Source organism: Gymnogyps californianus, chromosome 1, assembly GCF_018139145.2.
Source record: "Gymnogyps californianus isolate 813 chromosome 1, ASM1813914v2, whole genome shotgun sequence".
Lineage (NCBI taxonomy): Eukaryota > Metazoa > Chordata > Aves > Accipitriformes > Cathartidae > Gymnogyps > Gymnogyps californianus.
This window is the reverse complement of record NC_059471.1, coordinates 17636574-17656668: the sequence shown is the minus strand read 5'-3', so window position 1 is coordinate 17656668 and position 20095 is coordinate 17636574. Positions and strand designations below refer to the sequence as shown.

At 42.4% G+C, this 20095-nt stretch overlaps 1 protein-coding gene across 1 annotated transcript; it reads left to right on the top strand.

The window, feature by feature from the left end:
• The first annotated feature begins 1817 nt into the window (after positions 1–1817).
• On the top strand, positions 1818–19936 carry SLC35F2 (solute carrier family 35 member F2). Its single transcript, XM_050914859.1, has 8 exons — positions 1818–1966; positions 7415–7590; positions 8143–8270; positions 12155–12314; positions 13993–14149; positions 14953–15005; positions 15682–15836; positions 19713–19936. Exons 1-8 carry the CDS (start codon positions 1818–1820, stop codon positions 19929–19931), a joined length of 1197 nt encoding a protein of 398 aa, XP_050770816.1. The 3' UTR covers positions 19932–19936.
• Positions 19937–20095: the final 159 nt, after the last annotated feature.

The window sequence follows — 20095 nt, the reverse complement described above, 5'->3', positions numbered from 1 at the left end:
GTGAGGCTGCTGCAGACTATCTGTAGCAAGGAATTCCAAGAGCTGAGCTTAAATGGAGACAAAAAGTCCCAAAGACATGATTCTCCATCTTTGGAGAATCAGCAGCAGATTGCAGACATAAGATGAATAAAATTAAAGGCGAAGATAATAGTACCACAGTGGTGGAGCTCAGATGTGATGAAATATGCAGGGTCTCATAGTTCTGCTTCTTTTAAACTTATTGTTATTTTAGGTCATGGAGAATCGTGACCAGCATGAGCTGACTCATAACTATCACAACACTGAAACAAATCTTGACAGACTGATTTCTTGTGGGAGTCACAGCAGGATTTTTATTAGATTAGGAATTCAAAATTAAAAAATCCATAAACCATTGTTATACAAGTGAAGGTGAATTACATAAAATCACAATATAATATAGAAATGGGTATGTGTATTATAAATATAGAAGTATATTTATGAATGCTCTTTAAAGACATAATTATACAGCTTTTCTCTCATATTGACCTACGGCTTTAGTATTACATGATCACAGAGTCAAAGAGGGGATTTGGGGACCAATCCTCTCCCACGTAGCCAATACCTTAGTGGTTAGGGCCTGGCCCTTGGGAAGTGGGAGACTAAAATTCACCTTTCTGCTGAAAAGGGACTGGCAGGCACATGAATTTATAAAGATGACCTGAAAATAGCAGAGTAATGCCTCTTTTACACTCCTGAATCAAATCCTACAAAGATGAATTTGGGTAATTGCAAAGGGAGATAAACGCAGCTTGAATGAGAGAACTGTGATAGAGAAAAACATGTCTGAAAAAAACGTTGTGGTGTTGGGGGGAGAAAGATCAATCCATGGTGCTCTGCAGGAAACAGCTGAGGGTGGAGAGAAGCAGTGTCTTGTGGCAGAAAGAGTGCCAGCATAGCCAGGACAGCGACAAATATTTACACCAAAGAGGGCAGAAGATTGCTCTTCCTGGAGGCACCTCTGGGGTTTAATTCCATCACATAACAGAGCATCATTAAAAGTGAGAGTCATTAAAAAACCCACCAGGGTATGCAAAATGCCACCAGGTTCTCCAAGTGAGTTCGGCCCAAACTTGTCGGGTGAAGACAAACAGGATGAGGTAAATCCTTAGGCATGGGAGTCATCAGCAAAAAGGTGGGAGTTGAAGCTTTAGAAATAGAGGAGCTCAAGGCTGTGCACAAAGCTGGGAGAAGTTAAAATTTAAGGGTTTAGAGTAACTTTGACTCGTGTAACTGGAACAAAGATGAGACCTGAACTGCCTGCACATGAGGCCAGCTGCAGTCAGGCCTCCACACGTCCTGGGGGTCGAAGCCCGTGGCGGGGCTGAGGCCAAAGTGGCCTGGCAGGGACCCGCACCAGGACACCAGGCTGGGGCTGCTGCCGGGAAGCCCCGCGGGTTGCCTGAGCTGGAGAGCAGGAATATAAACTTCGCGTAGGCGCTTCAGGAGCAGCTCTTCGCTGCTCCTCTGCTCTGCTCTCACCTGGACCCAGCGGGTGGAAGGAAACCTGCGGAGCGGGGCTGCGGCTCGCTAAGGGGAAAGAACATGAGGAGCATCCCGGGGCAGGCACCAGAGCTCCGTCCCCCCCGCCCCAGGACGAGCCATGCCCCTCCTGGGGGCGGCCCCTCGGCGGGCACAAAGCTCGGCTCGGCCGCCGCCAGCGCCGCTCTGTTCCGCCGTCCCGCTGCCGCCGCTCCTCCCGCCCGCGGGGCGCCGCCCGCCACCTCCGCAGCGCCCGCCCGCCCTCTCTCCTCCCTCCCTCCCTCTCGGCGGGCGCGGGGCCGGGGCAGCGCCGCGGCATGGAGGCGGCTGTTGCCGAGGCGCCGCCGCCCGGTGCTGCGGCGGCCGCTGCGCCCGGGGCCGAGACGCCGCCCGGGGCTGCTGCCGCCGCCGCCGCCGCCCCTCCGCGCCGGCTGCTGGCCCTGCTCCGGGCCAAGCTCTGCACCTGGTGAGTCCCCGGCCACGGCTCCCCCCCTCCCCCGCCGGCCTTCACGTGGAGCCGGGCAGCGCCGGCCTCCCTGCCCGCCTGCCCCGGGGGCCGTGGGCCGTGCCCGGGGCCGGGGTCGCTCCCCCCCGGGCCGCGGGAGGGAAGGGGGAAACAATCTTTCCGTCCTCGGCGCGTTGGCCGATAACGCGGTCAGGATGCGGTGGCTTATCTGTGCCGCCGGGAGAAGCCATGTGGTGCCCGGCCCGGAGCCAGCGCCGCCGTGGGGCGCCCGCCGCGGAGGGGACGCCTCGGTGCGGGCCCGGGGTTACTGCTGGGAGCGGGGCGTGGGGCTGAGCACAGCTCTGACCCTTCGGGCGAGCCTTTAAGGCCGTCGCCCTGGCAGAGGTGGGACCGGCGGGGTGCGGGCGGCAGCCAGGAGAGTTCTGGCTTCTGCTGATGGGGGGCTGCGTGAACAGGGTGTTCTGGTACCGGGGCTGCTGTGGAAGCACGGCCAAGCTGCAGCCTGTAACTGCTGTTGTGTGAGAGTGTGAAGAGTCACTTCAACTAAGATAAGTGTAGAATTAGCGAGTGATGTATTTGATTTTGTTAAACCAAGAGTGTAATCTCACATATGCACACATACACTTGATTTTTTTCGTAATTCTGCTGAATATTTTTCTGTTTTCCAGTTTTTTTCTGTACTTTTGCCTGTTCTGTACTCTTTTATCAACCTTGTTGTGAACAACAGGTCATGAGGGGCAGAGAAGATAACAACAAAATAGCTAAGATGAGGTGTGGAGTCCAGAAAAACTAATATCCCCTTTCCCTGCTTCCTTGAATCAGCTTAGGACAGAAGCCTGTTCAAGTATGTCACTTAAAATGTGAGCACTGGTTAAGCATGGAAAACTTGAGGGAAAAAAAATCTGCCGAGTTGTGCAGGCATCGCATGCATCCCAAAGCTGGTACTTGCGAAGCGCTGCCTTTTGTGAGAGCAGAACTACCTCTGGCTTCCAGCCTGCAAGACCTACCGTTCACTTACAGCTTCAGTTTCCATCTGGGGGAAAAAAAAAAAAATCCCTGTTTAAAAGGCTTTTTTAGGGCTCTAGATTTGGTCTGTAATAACTGTTGCATCAGATATCCTTGGCTGACAAATAGGAGGTGCTGGCTCTCCCGCCAGCCTCGCGCTCATAAGCTGGAGTCTGGCGACTGGCCTGCGTGGAGGTGTGTGCTGGCCAAGCAGAGTCTTATTCCAGAGGGCAAAGCCTGCCTTTCTCTTGGTTAGAAGTTTTTCTCTTTTCATTCCTCCTGCCTATCAGGAATGCCCAAAAAGACAAGATAGGAACTTGTTGAACTGTTCAGTAACCTCGCCTGTGCTAGCAGTTTTGCCAGAATGTTGCCAGAGGGCTACACTAAGTGAGTCTATTGATGGTACTTGAAAGAAAATAAAGAGCTCTCACTGACTTTTGCAAAGTGTTGTCTGAGATACTGAATTGATTTTTTTTCTTTTTTTTTTTCCCCCGGTGGCTGGTGGCTCAGCCACTTCAGTTTTGTTAGAGGCCTTTCTGAGTCATAGGAAGGTTTAATACTTGTATGTAATAAGCTAGATTATTTTTTTTGAGTAAAACCAGTAGAAATTATGCTTTCTGGTTCTTGAAACAAAAAAAGTCTTTCTTTTCTGTTTCTTACCTTTTACAAATTAAATTGACCTCAGTTTCAAAGCAGAACACTGAAACACTAACTTCTGAAAATGTTAGTTCTTAAAAATATTGTTTTCGTGTCCTGAGCTATCTGCTAATCATGTTGGAATACGGCTTCAGTCTGAACCTGCATTTTCCTTTAAGTACTTGCATGAAAATGTGAGATTATTCAAATGAAATGGTCTCTTCCCCCCTCCCCCCCCATTCAGGAAGGGTGCAGTAGTTAAAGCTGAAGTGCAAGTAAACTGTCTATGTTAAGAGTGTTGCCAGGCTTTGCCTGTTAGTGTTTAAACGGTGGCATAAATAAATCTAATTTTTGAAAAGCTGTATTTATGTTCATGAAAAAATCACATTAAAATTATAGGATTTATTAAACTAATAGCCAATAAAATTGTTAACTGTGGGCTTATTAGATTTTCTTTAACTTCCTCAGATATAGACTGATTGTATTTTAATATCTTTGGGTATTTTTCTTCTGCATTTCACAGGGAGCCAAAGAAGGCCAGCCTGACTTTCTCATGATGTCAAGAGCTGCACATTGTTCAGCGTTAGCTTTAGACCAATTTGTGGCAAACTTTCATGTTCTAAAAAATCCCAAAATGACTCCTAGTTTTGCTCATAGCCATAGATATAGCTAGGCAAGATATGGTGGCTGAAGGGAGAGGAGGAGTAATTACTTAGTAGCCAACTACCAAGCAGTAAAAAAAACAACAACAAAAAAGCCCCAAACTATAAAACTGAAAGGCCATTTCAGACCACTTACCTTGCGTCATCTGAGAGTCCAAAGTGATTTAGTCCTTACCAATGCATTAAAAAAAAGAGCAGAGAGGATCAAGTTCTGGCATGGAAAAGTTAATAATTAATATATTTCAAAAAATTATGATAAATTATTAATAAGAAAATCAGTCATCGATACTCATGTCAATACCGGAATGAATGGAAACTCATGTCTTCGAAGCATTTTTCTTATACGACATTGTCTTGCAAAATGAAACCAATAGGATTTAAAGTTTGCTCTCAAGTTTTACAGAGGGTCAAACACTTTTTAAAATTTGCTGTGGGAATTTAGTGGGCACGGACATAATAAGGCTGCTGAGTCCACATTTAACGAGGGTCATCTTACTCTGTTCAAACCGCTGTTTTGCTGCCTTGAGCCCGGCGCGTTGTGCTAGGAACACGGCGTCACCTTCGCAATTTGAAGAAATTAATTTTGACACTTTGGCAAATGGTGTGAGGGGAAACCATTGCTCCTTACTGCTGAGGCTTGCACCTGGTGTTGGGCGGGGGGTCAGGGCAAGAGGCTGTTATTTTACACGCAGGTGAGAAAGTTGCCAGAAATGTAGTGTTTTGGGATTCACAGAGGACATTTTTTGAGGGCAGCCTTCCACTGTCAGTGAAAAATGTCTTTATGTGGCTCTTTTGATCTTAACATCTTGAATCTCTTCAGGGAATAAAAAAATCTCTGAATTAAAATAGAGAAAAATAAAGAAGGGAATGAGGCAGGATGAAGCCTGCTTGCCTTGTCAGATGCCTTCAGTACTGTAGAAGTAAACGCTGTAGGACTGCTGAGACATACATTAACTAAATAGCAATGATTACTGGTGCAGTAACCACTAAGCAAACAGTTCTGTAGATTCTGAACCTGCGTCTCTTCCCATATACAAAAATGCAAGGAGATAATTCCCTAGGTACTTTAAACTGGAGAAACTTAGTTATTAGAAAAGCTGAGGATCAGCTTAGTGGAGTTACTCCACTGCAACAGGGCAACCAGGTCTTTCTTGTTTTTAATAAATGATGGTTGAAGCTGGTCAATCGTTAGCAAATTTGAATGGCAGCAGATTTTCCCCCTTTTACCCTCTCGCTAGAACATGGTCACTATCCAAAACACTGTGTATGTAGAGTCCAGGCCTCTACTATAGAGAGGGTGCCGTAGTTCAGAAGCAAAGCTACCCCTTGCATATCATATCCTGGAGGAAAATGTTCAAAACCTTGCCCCACAGAAGTCCGTGTTAAACAGGCCAGATGCTTGTGGAGTGGTATTGCCTGTGCTTCTGCCCGTCTCTGTGGCACCACCTAGGAGATGGGTGAAGGGGAGTTTGCACCCAGGAGAGCAGGGCTTCTGCCAGCCAAGGCAGCTTTAACCTCTCCTGGTAATGTATTGACGAGCGCAGTTCATTTTGTGGACTACGCAGGCTTCACAGCTTTGCGCCAGTAAAATGGCAGCAGTTTTCCTCAGTCACATCTCTGCTCAGGTTTGATCCCCACCTCCACACCCTCGTCCCAGCTAGTCCAAGCACAGGGTGAGTTTAGTCCAGTAAATTGCTAAGGGCTTGCTCTGTGCTTCCTGCACTGAGGGTAAAGAAGCAATATTTTCTGCTAGTTTGGAGCAAGAAACTCTTTATTTGAATAATAAAAAGTATATATGTATTTTTTAAACGCCTGAAACCACATTTTTCATGTGTTGTTCACTGCATTATTTCTTCCTTGAAATTTTAATGGGTCTTCTGTCGTCTTACCTCCTGCAAAGGAGCCAGAGTTCACGGGGCTGGCAAAGGGCGAGCTGGAAGCATTGTCCATGCCTGCTTGAGAGAAGAGGTAGTCTCATCTCTGAAATTTTAGCTAACCTATGTTACATTTTTCTTAATGGCACCTGATTAAATTAATTCTTTAGATGAACATAGAAAGACATTTCTGCATCAGTCAGAATAATTAGCCAGAATGTGTCATGATCATTGCTGATTTGTTCACCAAATAGTGCAATCAGATCTTTGACCAGAATAAAAAGAAATTCAATATAACAGAAGTGAGGTAGCGTCAAAGTTTTTTTTTTCTTTTTTTTCCCCATACGAATACCTATATATAAAAAATACATGTATGTATTTTATAGCACTGTTTACAGTTAATGCTGTGCTACAAAGTAGCCATGATAAATTTCTAGCTGAAACATAGTCTCTGTTGCTTACTTAAGCATTCAAAATGGTAGAAATGAGAATGTTCGTTCTTTCATGCACCAGAAAGAGTTATTCACATGAGGCTGGATAGGACCTTACAAGATTGTCACATGATATATTAATACTTAAAATTTGGATGTGCACTGTTGCTGGGATTGGCAAGGCAAGCTGTAGCAAAACGTAGGGCTCAAATCTCTTGGAAGTGCAGCATGGCTGGACTTTGCAGAGATTTGCTGTCTCATCAAAATGGACTTGGAGAGAAAAATGTGCCTAGCAGCATTTTTGAAGTCAGAAGAGCTTTGTTGTCGGGCTGAATTGAAAACGAGATTCATGCAGCTGAATTAGAATCCGTGCAAAGAAGATGCTTCCCTTCCAAAAGGAGGGATTGACTGTATGATTGTAGTTGGCTTTAGCACCCCCGAACACACCCTTTTGACCAAAGTCAGAACGGGATTCAGTGGAGGACAAAGGATTTAACTCAGACTGTGTGTATCAAAACCTCTCTTGATGAGAATAGATCCTGCCATTGGTTTGAGCCTGCCCAGGTGAGCTGCTTGAAGATCCTTGCAAATTATTGCAGTCTGCATCACTGGTCGTTTGAACTGGCCTCACTTCTTATATGGCTGTCATGAGGTTAGACTAGATCTTCTGTGTAGACAAAACCCTGCTTACCGGTAAATCAGAACAACATTGATAGGGAGTAGAAAAAGAGTAAAGTGTCAATCTAAAAAATGGCATTTTCCCTGTACAACTAGCAAATATTTTTTTGAAAACTTGAATGTTTAATTCTAAGCTTACTGTGTTGTCTTTTATATTCACAGGCATATTTTGAAAACGATAATTCTGGGCCAGATGCTCTCCTTGTTTATCTGTGGGACTGCTGTTACAAGCCAGTACCTAGCAGAACAATACCAAGTGAATACTCCAATGTTTCAAAGTTTTATCAACTATTCTTTGCTTCTTCTAGTTTATACAACAATGCTGGCATTTAGGACTGGTATGTGAAATATGGGATGGGAGATTCTGGTTCATCTTTTTTTTTCTCTTCTACATTTTCCTTTCAGATTTTGAAACTAAAGAACTCCATACTCATCCTAGTTTTTTAAAGTTCCTGCTGAAATTCCTGCTTTGTAATAATACATGGAAATGAATTTCACAGGTTAAATGTGCATTTAATTTGATTTCATTTCATATCTGTTTAAAATTATGTGCTCTTTCGTTTCAAGTCCTATGTTATATTAGGGAAAATAGACTTTGTTGTAACAAGCTTCTTTACCAGAGGCTATTTAATATTCCTCCAATTCTTATTAATTTACTCTTTAAACAATGCTAGTCTTGTGGTTTTTTTCCTCATGTGGAAGAATTTCTGTGCTTTCCACCATTTGCATTGTCTCCTCCCGGGCTGCATTTTGCTGTTATTGTATCTTTCTTAAGCAGGGGCAACCAAAATCTAACATCTCAGTATTATTTATGCTTCTAAAAAGCAAGATTCCTATGCAACATTTGGTTGGAAAGAAACGCATATTGATTGCTGCTTTCTTCTAAACAGGCAGTGACAGTCTTTGGCAAATTTTGAAACAGAGGTGGTGGAAGTATATTTTTTTGGGACTAGCTGATGTTGAAGCCAATTACATGATTGTAAAAGCCTACCAATACACGACCCTCACAAGCGTGCAGGTAAGGACCGATCTCTCTTTTTGAACTGTTGCTTTTATTACAGTTTTGGACCGATTTCTGAAATGAGATTCATAGGACAGACATGGAAGCTATTTAAGCCTGAAAAAACTTTCCAATATCTAGTTTCTCTCTGCAATACAGGGAAGAGCATCCTGCATCATGAATAACATTTCCAGGAAGCAGAGAAAATTGGCTGGTATTACCCAGTGCCAGCTCTTGAGTTGAACTCTAATTATTTTGATAGAAAGCACTTCTAAGAGTTTGCTGAGTCAGGTTTTTCTCCTGACACAAAATAAAGATTTATGACCAGATAACACTCACTCAGCACAGGTTCTTGCTGATGAGAGCAAGGTAGATCTCTTGCCTAGTCCTAGAAGCTGTGGGAGGCGTTGTGAGATGTAACTCCACACGTGAGGACATAGTCATAGTTAGCTGGTGTTGCTGACCATGCAGTGAGGGACCAGCCCTATGGCTTTGGAATGTGGCACTTCAGGCCCCTCTCTGGAAGAGATGGAAGGGAGGGGACGGTGCAGAAGCAAGGAGGGAGTGTATCTGGGGCTGTGCCAGCCTATGCCTGCTCTTACCGATGGTGGATCTGTGGCTGGGGTCTTGGCCCCACTTACCTGAATAAAAAAATAATGTACAATACAGAATTGGCTGTTAGTGGGAAAGGAGTGTTTAGGTGTCAGTGTTTTACAGAGTCCAAGTAACAAAGGTTAATATTTAAAAGAATTACCTGTAAAGCAATAAACTGCTGTGGTCTGGGCTCCCTTTAGAGAACTGCAGTAACTTTTTTTTGCACTACTAAAGACCAGTAACATGTGCCTGTTGGATTATTATTGTCACATTTCCACTTCATACTTATGTGTTATGACTCATCAGGCCTTTAATTTCCTTACAAATAATGCCTGAGAAATCAAAGCTTTAAGAGTAACATGTTTCAGTCTCAAGATCAAGTTAAGCTGATAATTGAGACACTGTTTGATCATGTACTTTACAGCTGAAAAAGCCAGGACTTTGATCCAAGTTCTCAGAAGTAGTAAAGCTATTCCCATGATTTCTTTCATAGAAATTAAGAAAGAATAGGTAGAGTATGTTGCCAAACTCAAGCATTTACTGAACCTTTTTCCCACGTAGTAACCTTCAGAGTGATTCTGCTTTGTGTCAGTTCAGTAATTGCGAATTTGTCGTAACTGCCTGTTGCGATAAGGTTTCTTGCACATCTTCTGAAGTCACCAGTTTCTCACCACTGTCAGAAATGAGATACAGGACAAAAAAAAAAAGCCTATGATTTGCTCTAGTGCAAGGCATTTGCTATCTGTCAGTAGCAAGCAGTTGTGCAGCTACATCAGAACCTGTGGTTCAGAGCACCCAGACTGATGGCCTGTCTGCAGCGCTGGCTGTGAGTGGATGCCCAGGGAGCATAAAAGCAATGCAGGAGTATATGGCACCTTCCTGAATACAGGGTAATCACTGTTAAAATGCTGGCTGGCTGGAGCTTCAGCTCAGCCCTATGAAACCTATCTTCAAAGATAAGTTTTCTCAGCTCAGCAAGGAACTTCCATGTATTTTCTCACACATGCACACAAAAGCAGAACTGATTTTCCTTTAGTTATCAAATACCAGCATTGCACGGAAGAGGTTGGGAGATTTTTAAGGAGATAGCATTGGGATGGCAGCTCTCATTTCTCTGTAAATAAAGAAAAAGACTTTGGTCCACAGCTGAACATTTCCTGTTCAGCTGTGGCTGAGGCAATGCCAGGGAGACTTCTTGCTGCCGGTGTCCTTCTGTCTTGTGGCAGGGCTTGACTGTGCTGCTGTTTGACCACATATTTCATAGCAAAAACCAAGCAGCATAGCTGTGGTTTCATGTTGTTAATGTGTTATTGGGCACAATTAGCATTTGCTCCATACATAATTCAAGTGGAGGCATTTTTTAGGCAGCTGTTGACAGAGTATCAGCTGATGGAAGAGTGTAAATCTCAACAGGAGAAAATGCAGGATGAGCCACTGGGGCTCAGCTGGAGGCTGCCGTAAGGGAGCCTTGCGGGGAACCGAGCAGGATAAGCTGTTGAGCTTTCTTGCTCACAAATCTGTCTGGAGCTGGCAATTAGAAGCACACCAATGACCTCCAACAGTCTATGATAATTTATTAACCATGTATTAAAACATCTTTTAATAATTTACTCGCCGTACCTTTAAAACCTCCTATAAACAGTGTGGCCAAAGCCTGGCTTGAGTCAAAACATTTGTAAATCAAATCACCAGGTTATCTGTTTTTCCCTTGTAAAAATACAGGCTAGAACTGAATAAGATGAGAGTTTGCTGAGGCTCTACTGGCAGTAGTAATCAGTACCGTGGTACTGCTGTAAATATTATAAAGCCTGAATAAATAAACTTTATTCTTTTAAATGGTTCCATTGACACAATTCATTCCGATATTACATCTGCTTTGCATCTCTTTGATCTTGATCCTGGACAGAAGAGAGCATTTTCCACCAAAGAGCTCTGTAACGTAGTAGATGAAGGGAAGGCAAGATCCAGTAGTTGGAAATCAGATTTCTTCTGTCTATAATTGAGGGTAATTGTCCCGTGGAACAGATTACCAGGGCATGTTCTTCATCATTTGATGCCTCTGTGTCCTGGCTGCAATTCCTTTAACCAGGATGCTGTAGCTCTACAGTATGTTACTGGTCTGGATGCAGCAATTTTCGATCTGGAAAGAGCTTCTGGCTCATTATGTACTACTCCCTTATATCCTAATTAAGAAATTTTTTTAAAGGGTTTTTCTTCCACTCTTTCTGTTTGAGTTGAAAAACTGCTTGGAGATTGGAGAGCTACATGGTAACATCTCAATTAACAGGGAAGTGAAAGCTTACTTATTAGTAGAAGAGATGTCTGCTACTAGGGGGGTAAAAATTTTGCTTTCTAATGTTTGTAATATTTCTTGTTGTTTGATACTAGTCAAAACAGTCAAATTTGGAGGCAATGTTAGAAGGTTTTTCTTGAGCCTAGACTAAAGGTGAGATAGAGAAAAAGGCCTGTGACCAGATGGAAACTCACAGCATGATATTCTTCAGTAGAGCAAGGTTGTATTGAAATACGTGGTATCGCATATTAGCACTTGTGTGGTTGTAATGTCTCATAATACAGCCTAGGCAAGTGCTTTTGCATTTTACAAACAGACTTTACAAACTGGACAAGTTGGAGGCAATTCAAGGAGCGAAGACAAATAGATGGAAGGATTAGAAGCACTGTTAGGATTTAATCTGTAATAACTCCCCTTAATGCTGTGCTTGTAAGACTTTAATGTGTGTAGTTACAAACAAGTAAAACCAAAATGTGCTGGTTTGGGCTGGGATAAAGTTAATTTTCTTCATAGTAGCTCGTATGGGACTATGTTTTGGATTTGTGTTGAAACCAGTGTTGATAATTCAGGGACGTTTTCGTTATTGCTGAACAGTGCTTACACAGAGTCAAGGCCTTTTCTGCTTCTCACACCACTCTGTCTGGGGAGAAAAGAAAATATCGGTAAACCACCCCCTTATATTGGTGTCATGGGGAGCAACGTGGTTTCAGAGCAACATCCTAGCATTCATTTGTGAAGCTGCAAAGATTGGTTAGATCCATCATTAGAAGAATTTCTGGATCAGTGCCTTCCTACCAGGAGAGAGTGGACCCCTGCCCCATTTCACCTGCAAAATGCTTTGAATGGTTAAATGTGGGTCTGACCCCTCTTTTAAATGAATCCACTGGGGTTGCTTTGCGGCTTTCATTAACATCCTATAGTGAGGGAAAGTAAGATCCTGTACATTTGCTTTCAGGATAGTGCAATCCAGATTTGGGGTGGGTTTCTAATTCAAACCATTTCTCTGTACACACAGCTGCTGGACTGTTTCGGGATTCCTGTGCTGATGGCTTTGTCGTGGTTCATTCTCCGTGCAAGATACAGGCTGATCCATTTTCTTGCTGTTGCTGTCTGTTTGCTGGGTGTAGGAACAATGGTGGGTGCAGACATTTTGGCAGGGAGGCAGGACAGCGAAGGTAAGGAGTCCTTTATCGCGGCGGGGAAGAGCAGAGAGACAGTTCCTGTGGTGGGCTAACTTGTAAAGGAGAAAGAGGAGCAAATGCAGGGGGAGTGGATATAGGTTTATTTTAAGAGAAGAGGAGAAGACACGCTGCCATTTGTATTTCTTGTCCAAGAAGATAGTGGCTGAGGAGATGCTAATTTTATAGGGAGCTGTGGAATTTCTTTGCTTGTAGGTTTGGGTTATTTCTTCCACCTTGAAAGAGAAACACTTGTGTTAAGCTTAAATTTCGCTGCTGTTCATCAGACCTGATGAAAGGCCTCATTCTTGAAAGCTTGTTCACTTTTACTAATCATGTGAGATGGTCTAATAAAAGATGCTGCCTCTCCCTGCAAACCATGTCTTGCTTACATGGGATCAGCCTGCTGGCAGCCAGACTTCTCTGATTTGCAGTTTTCTATGAGTACAAATAGCAAATAAAAAGTTACTCAACAGCAGCTGACTTCTCTGAGTGATCTTTGGCAGACCCAACAGAAATGGTCCACGTATCCCCAAGGCCCACAGGTCACAGCCTGGAAAGCAGGGGCTTGCTATGGGAGAGCAAGAGGAGACGTGGGCAGGATGCCGGGATTCCTGGGACCTCTGGAAGGGAGGCTGGGTTCTGGGTACTAGGATCCAGCCGGGTGCAGATAAGGGCAGGTCTCGTCTTCTCTATGACAGATGCCTAAATCAACCCATATCATAGCAATCTTATTTTGAATAAGAATTTTGAATTTTCAGAGCCAGAGGGTATGAGGCAAGGTAAATTTCAGGCCATTGCCTTCATCAGGCAGCACAGAGATAAGCCTGTTTGGCGTTATTTTGGGGCCTTGCTGTAGGTAAGACATCAAGACAAACTGAGGTTTAGCTTTAATGCTCTGTGGTACAAGCATCTGAGTCCTGAGGGAGAAAAATCTTCTTTCCCTGAGACTTTAAGACAGTTGTACTTTATTTGCTGACCTGGGTATCTTTACTACTGCTTACCCTCATATTTCAGACATATTTTCTTAGTGATTGCCAACTGGCTCAGGGAAGGAAATTTTAAATCAATTCAAGGATTTAAACAAAGATTCTCTTGCTATTTGGCTGATGCATAATGGCATTTACTTGATGAGTGATTGTATCACAGGGAGTCCCATTTGCACAGTATAAATAAATTGCAGCAGGACACATGATACCACCCATCTGCAGTGCCCACTTAAGACCTGTCATAAACCTTGAAGCTAAGTCCAGGTCCCGCTGAAATCAATAGACTGATTTTAGCAAGACTTGAATCAGGCCTTACTGCAAAAGCAGTGGCAATATTCAGAAAGGCGGAGAGCATCTCTAACCAGGAATTTTCTCAAGTCCCTACAGTGCCTAAGGTCAGCAGAAGTAGAATTGGACCAGACTATACAGCAGTGGCTTGGTCAGGATGAGATTTAAATGCTGGGTTTAGCTCATTCCAGACTGTGCAGGGTGAAGTGAGCAGGTAGCAGAGTCCGTGCTCAGACACCAAGCCACTCATCTGCACACACAGGAGATGTTTCCTTTCCCCTTACCCTGGAAGGCGCTAGGAGGATAGAGATGTTCGAGATAAATTTGCTTGTCTTTTTAAGGAAAGTTAAAAAGTGTTTGCAGCATTACCCTTATTGTGGATTAATATTTCTGTACAGGTAGTGACGTGGTGATTGGAGATGTCTTAGTGCTTCTTGGTGCTTCTTTGTATGCCATTTCTAATGTGAGTGAGGAATACATTGTGAAAAATCTGAGCAGAGTGGAGTTTCTAGGAATGGTGGGCTTGTTTGGGACTATTATCAGCGGTCTACAGCTGTAAGGATCTAATATTTATTTTAAAACTAATTAAGAATATTCTACAGATGATTGCTTGTCTACCATGAAATGATGTTGTTGTTATTAAATTAATTCTTTGTTACGTCTGTATTTGGCCTTTATGAGAGTCCTTCCTCTTGAATTTTATTTTTGTTGCTGATCAGCATCCGTTTTATATCCTTTTTATTTGCACTACTCCTATTACAGCAATTCTAAAGCTGAAATCCTGCAATTGAACACATACGATACTTGGCTGTATTTTTTATTTTGTTGATCTTCATGAGGACACTCAGTATGCTGAGGACTGTTCACAGGAATGTATTTCTTAATGGATTTTCTCTGTGGAAAAGTTTAGGAGATAATCGTTAGCAGGAGGTCTTCCGTATTAAACTTCAGTTTAAAATGAAGCCATGTATACTCTTACAAATAACCACATTAGAGTAACAGACCACATGCACTTAAGTCTGTCTAATGAATTTTATGTTCCTCATTTCTCATCATAATAGTTAATAATGTCCTCAAATGGTACATCAAGTAAAACCGAATCTCTGAAGGATGAAAAAACCTGGGAAGAAGGCATAATAATTAAATGAAAGTGCTCTTGACTTTCAGGCACTTTAATTTTCAAGTCTTTTTTCATGCTTGTTAGATGTTGGAGCTAGTGTCATTCAATAAAATTTCAAACAAAAAATTACGGGATTATAAATCAAAATGTTTCTTATATATTTTGGTAATTAAATTCTCTATTTGAATATGATTTTTTTTTTCTTTTTACTGTATTATATCTTTTTTCCTAACTCTAGAGCCATTGTGGAACATAGGGAGATAACGAGAATTCAATGGAACTGGAAAATTGGTATGTGTATGACAAAATGATGTGCGTTTTTACAGAACACTGGAAAATGATAATCATTTAGACTTCGAATGCTGGGGTTTTCATTTTCTTTCTCTGGATATTAAGCAGCATTCATATTATTTTGTCACAAATTTATTTTCTGCAAACTTTGCAGCTCAGCAAAGAGATAAGGTTTGCAGGATTGAACATTAAAACCTTTGAGCTCAGGTTTTGCATTTTACATATAACATAAAATAATTTTTCAAAATAAATTGAAATAAGTAAAAATTAAACCTGTTTAATTACAGATGTGTTTGGTGTTGGAACATCACAAGAACATTTTTCTGTTGTCCTTCCTAAATGAAATACTGGAAAAATGGATTTTGTGACACATTTTGACGTCAACAGAACTGTACGTTATTAAGAAATGTGGCTCTAAATTTCATCAGTCAGCTCTTATGTTAACTAGGAAAGAACGAGAACTTTCTTGTATAGATACAGGAATTTTTGCAATACAGGGTAGTCTTGGAAAAGAACTATTTCTTCCATGTTTTTCTTAAATTTACATTCCCATATCTTTTAGGAGACCTTGTCCTAAAAGATAAAAATGCATCTTTTTAAAGCATCTGAAGAATATCAGTGTTCTTTAAAGTCATTATTCCATGCCTTAGGGGTAAATTGTCATCTTGTTTTACAGCATTACTGTTCACAGTCTTTGCCCTGTGTATGTTTGGGCTGTATAGCTTCATGCCAGTAGTGATTAAAGTTACCAGCGCAACCTCGGTCAACCTGGGTATTCTGACTGCGGATCTCTACAGTCTGTTCTTTGGGCTTTTCCTCTTTTTCTATAAGGTAAGTACCTTCATTCTTTCACTATAATTTCAGTTACATTTTTACTCCGAAATTATAAATAAAGCATAATGCTCTTAAAAGCCCCTGAACAGTTGTTTGCACTTGTACATTTCTACAGCTTGTATCATTCATCGTTGGCAGATGTCAGTCAGGAGGAGCCATACTTAGTTAATTACATAGCATAGCATCATTAGGCAGATAGCGATTTTCAAACAATTTCACACTTGATGGAATACGTTAGAGTTAATGTTAAGAGATAGTAAATAATTTCCCAAGGTGTTCAAACGGTGAAGTTCTTGCCGTAAGCCCTATGTGGAACTGTATGTTAGATTTGGTTCATCTCTCCAAGTGTCCAAAGAGAGGGTTTGAATCTCCCTGTCCTGAAAGGCATTTGGTGTCTGAGAGAGGAGCAGTTTGGCTTGATTTCCAGAAATTAATATTTTTTTTTTTTTAGAAATTTAATATGTTCATTACCAACGTCTTGGGATAAAAATCAAGCACTCTCAGTGCTACTGCTAAGGAGAGACTAAAGGAACTGGAAAAAATGCAGATAAATATATTATTCTGTACACTCTCCAAAAGGCAGTTACTTTTATTGTGCTCTAAAATATTTTTGGTAGTGTCTATTCAAGCTAAATGACAGCGCTAAAAAGATTTCATTCCACCCTACACTTTTCATCCAGAATCATTTGTGGGAACCTAGCTCGCTACAGCAATTGGAGTAATTGAGTCAGTAGCTTGGTGACTGGAAGGGCTTAGTGAGAAGCTTGTGAACTTTGCTTAAGAACTTAATTTATATTATTCCATGTGGTTGCTTTCTCTTCAGCATTACGGACAGCCAGGAGCTTTTAGGTCAGATTTGTTTCTGAAAATGAAGGCCAATTTATTTTACAGTACAGAGGTCTGGTAACGGTAGGGTCCGAGAGCAGCTAGATTTTCCTTTTCAAGAATCTCTTAATTCAGCTTTCCTCCCTGTTTTGGGTTCCAAAATTTGCTCCAAGCTACAAAGCATCCATTAGAAATGAATGTAGGAAGTGAACCATACTTAGATTCTAACAATTAAAAAAATCCTTTCTAAGTCACTTCCAAACATGTATTTTGGCACCCAGATAGCCTAACTCAAGAAGTGATTATAAATTTATAATCATAATAGTAAAGAGGAAGAAGTAAGCAAGAGCTTTGGAAGGGATATAATAAGCTTTTATTCTTCAGGAATTTTAGCTTATTTTGGGGAGGGTTTTTTCTGGGAGCAGATTGTCCCATAATTACTAACTCCGGGGTAGCAAAAAGGAAAAACGAATTAGAGGAGACTTTGGGGTTGTATTATGAGATAATTTCAGATACTTATTGAAACAGGAACTTGCATCTGTGGTTAGAAACAATGAAGGAGCAAGAAGGGGAGCAATAATGATGCTGCATCTTTAGTAATCAGAGGATCTGAGATAGCTTAGGAACCAAGAACTGAGAGCACCTGATTTTGACACGGCTTTTAAAATAACACTTAGCAGTAGAAGATCTTATTGCCAAGTTAACCATATAGTTTCTTTACCTACGGGGCAAAGAAACCAGGCAGGACATTTCCTGGTTTAAAAAGCACCCTGGACACAGGAATCTACAAACAAAAATGCAAGGAATCACTCTCTGTTCCCCATTACCAGCTGATGTTTCACAGCAAGCCACTGAAGGCTTGGCTGGGCTGCAGAGCGAAGCGAGCCACGGAGAGCTCAGAACTGCTGTGATCTGAGCCTGCTCTGAAACAGAAGCAGCACAAACATACAGTGGCTACAGCAGAGACCAGACCCAGGAATTTATGAAGTTTTGACTTGTGCACAGTGTTTTGCTAATGTACTCAACTTTTCAGCCCCAGCCATGTCTGTTTAAGGCGAAATGTGAATTTTGCATACCTGTTTTGATGAGCTCTTTTTTTTTCTTTTACTACATACTGAATCTTTGCTGTGCTTGTTCCTAATGAGCTCATTATATAGATACCTGTAATCCCTCAAGAGATATTAAAAAAGGTCTCCAAATGCTTTTGTTGTATAAACTCCTATGGAAGGGAGTATACTGCAAATACAGACACTAGATGGAGTTACAGTCCTCCAGTAACATTTAAAGTAGTCTGTAGGCTTGATAGTGAGTATGGGGATATAAGCTGCACAGGTACAACTGAAATCAGTGTCTGAAGCAATGAAGTTGCTGCAATATTTGAAATGGAAAAAAAAAAGGAAGAAAAAAAACCCAGGAAAAGGCTGCTGAGCCCTCCCCAGAAACGAAAGAAAATAAAATAAAGAGCATAGGCCTGTTGGAGCAGCATGGTTAAGGTTCACCTGTGTCAATAGCTGCAAACACATAGGCAGGCCTTGAATCACAGCTACGCTGCAAAAGCTTTGGCACCCTGGCTTGGTGACTGTGTATCCACTCACGGAGAAATTAACTCTGAGCAGGATCAGAGATGCCTACTGCCTTGTACACACTGCGAGAGGGGGTCTGGCAGGAACTGTGACTGCCCAGTCTCGCCTGCCAGCCACATGTCCTTGCATACAAACGTGTTCGCTCATGGCCTTGGAGAAGTTGTGCAGGTGCCTTGATACAGACTCAAGCTCTGCCCATTTGATGGGACTGGGTCAGTCAGGGTTAGGGCCACGGATGATGCTGCTGCCTCCATCAGGACATCTTCAGAGCTTGGTGCTTCCTCATGTGCAGAGTGAACGCCTGAGTCTGAGCTCCTCCAGGCAAACAGCCAGCAAGGTGAGGAGAGAGGGCACGTATCACAAGGCCGCTGTGTTTCAGTCTGCTTTTCCATTTGCGTGGTGCCGTCCAAGGGTTTCCGAGCCAAGTGACTGCCAGCTAGGAATTGCAATGCCTTAATTGTAGATGCCTCAGTCTTTTTTGGATCAGAGTCCACTGTCCAGGTCCTACCATTCATTTCATACAGCTCTGCCGCTTGATCAACTAGAACATATTTTTCAAGCACATCTAAGGAAGCTAAGTAGGTTAGGGAATATTGACAGTGGGATGCAGGATGCACTATGTCCTTCATCCTACTGTTTAATCAGTGTGATTTGGCAAAGGCAATATGGAGGATTTTAACAAATCTGCTGAAGAAGTGTTCCTGGCTGTGAATAACTTGAACACTTTGTATTATTCAATCTGGTGTTATGAAGTAAGCATTTATTTTTCTGTCAAGGTGGATCAGTCTTGGCAATTGTTGGACGTCTAACAGGCAAGTGGACGGTAGTGAATCAAATGCCTGATGTACCTGGGCAGTTCATACTCTTAGCTCACACCACTCTTAACAGAGCACAAATGCTGATCTTGTAAAAGGAGCCCCAGTCTCCCTCTCTTAAAGGACTTGCTGGGTGTAGAGGGCAAACTGGTTTTGGTCCAGTAATAACATTTATCTAGTCCTGCAGATGGTTACGAGAGCTGTGCAGAGAACCAACTGCTCTGGTGACTTGCAGCAGGACGGAGATATTCATCTCTTGCCAGGACCTGAAATATTTGGCTGTGCTGAAACAAAATTCTCTTAGGGGTACAGTGTTTCAGCATTCATGTGTGTAAACAAGTATCCTTCAGTATCACTATGTTTACAGCCATTTGTTCTCCCTGTTAAGATTCTTGTATGTAGACCTAAGGAAAATCTCTGTCAAACAGTGTTGAGAATGAGATGCAGAGAAAAGCAGCCAGCAGCTTGAGTCTATCAGTGAATGGAGCTGTTGAATTTTGATTTTCAGACCTGAATACAGATTGTGGTGATAATCCTCATTAAAATAATTTTTAAAAGGAAGGGTAGCTTGCACATTCTTAAAACAAGGCAGCATTGACATGTTTTTACATCAGACAAGACTTAATGCATCTCTTTCTTTCCTCTGCCAGTTTTCAGGTCTTTATATCCTGTCCTTCGTTATCATCATGGTGGGCTTCATCTTGTATTGCTCCACTCCAACTCGGACGGCAGAACCCACTGCCTTGCCACAGCCCAGCAGCACCGGCTTGGACAACGCTGCACTAAAGCTCGAGGAGAATGACAGTGAAACTCCGGCCATAACTGTACAGTTCACAAGAGGAGAAACTGTGGTGGTCAGCACTGATTAAAGAAATGGCAGCATTTCAAAATAGAGCTGCTTTTTTTTTTTTTTTTTTTTTTACTGCCAAATTTCCCTCAAATATTAGTCTGGAGAATTGTTCTACTGCCAAGGCATATGTCATGCTGCGCTGGTTTTAATGCACTGGATAGACTTTTAAGGCCAGATCCTCTA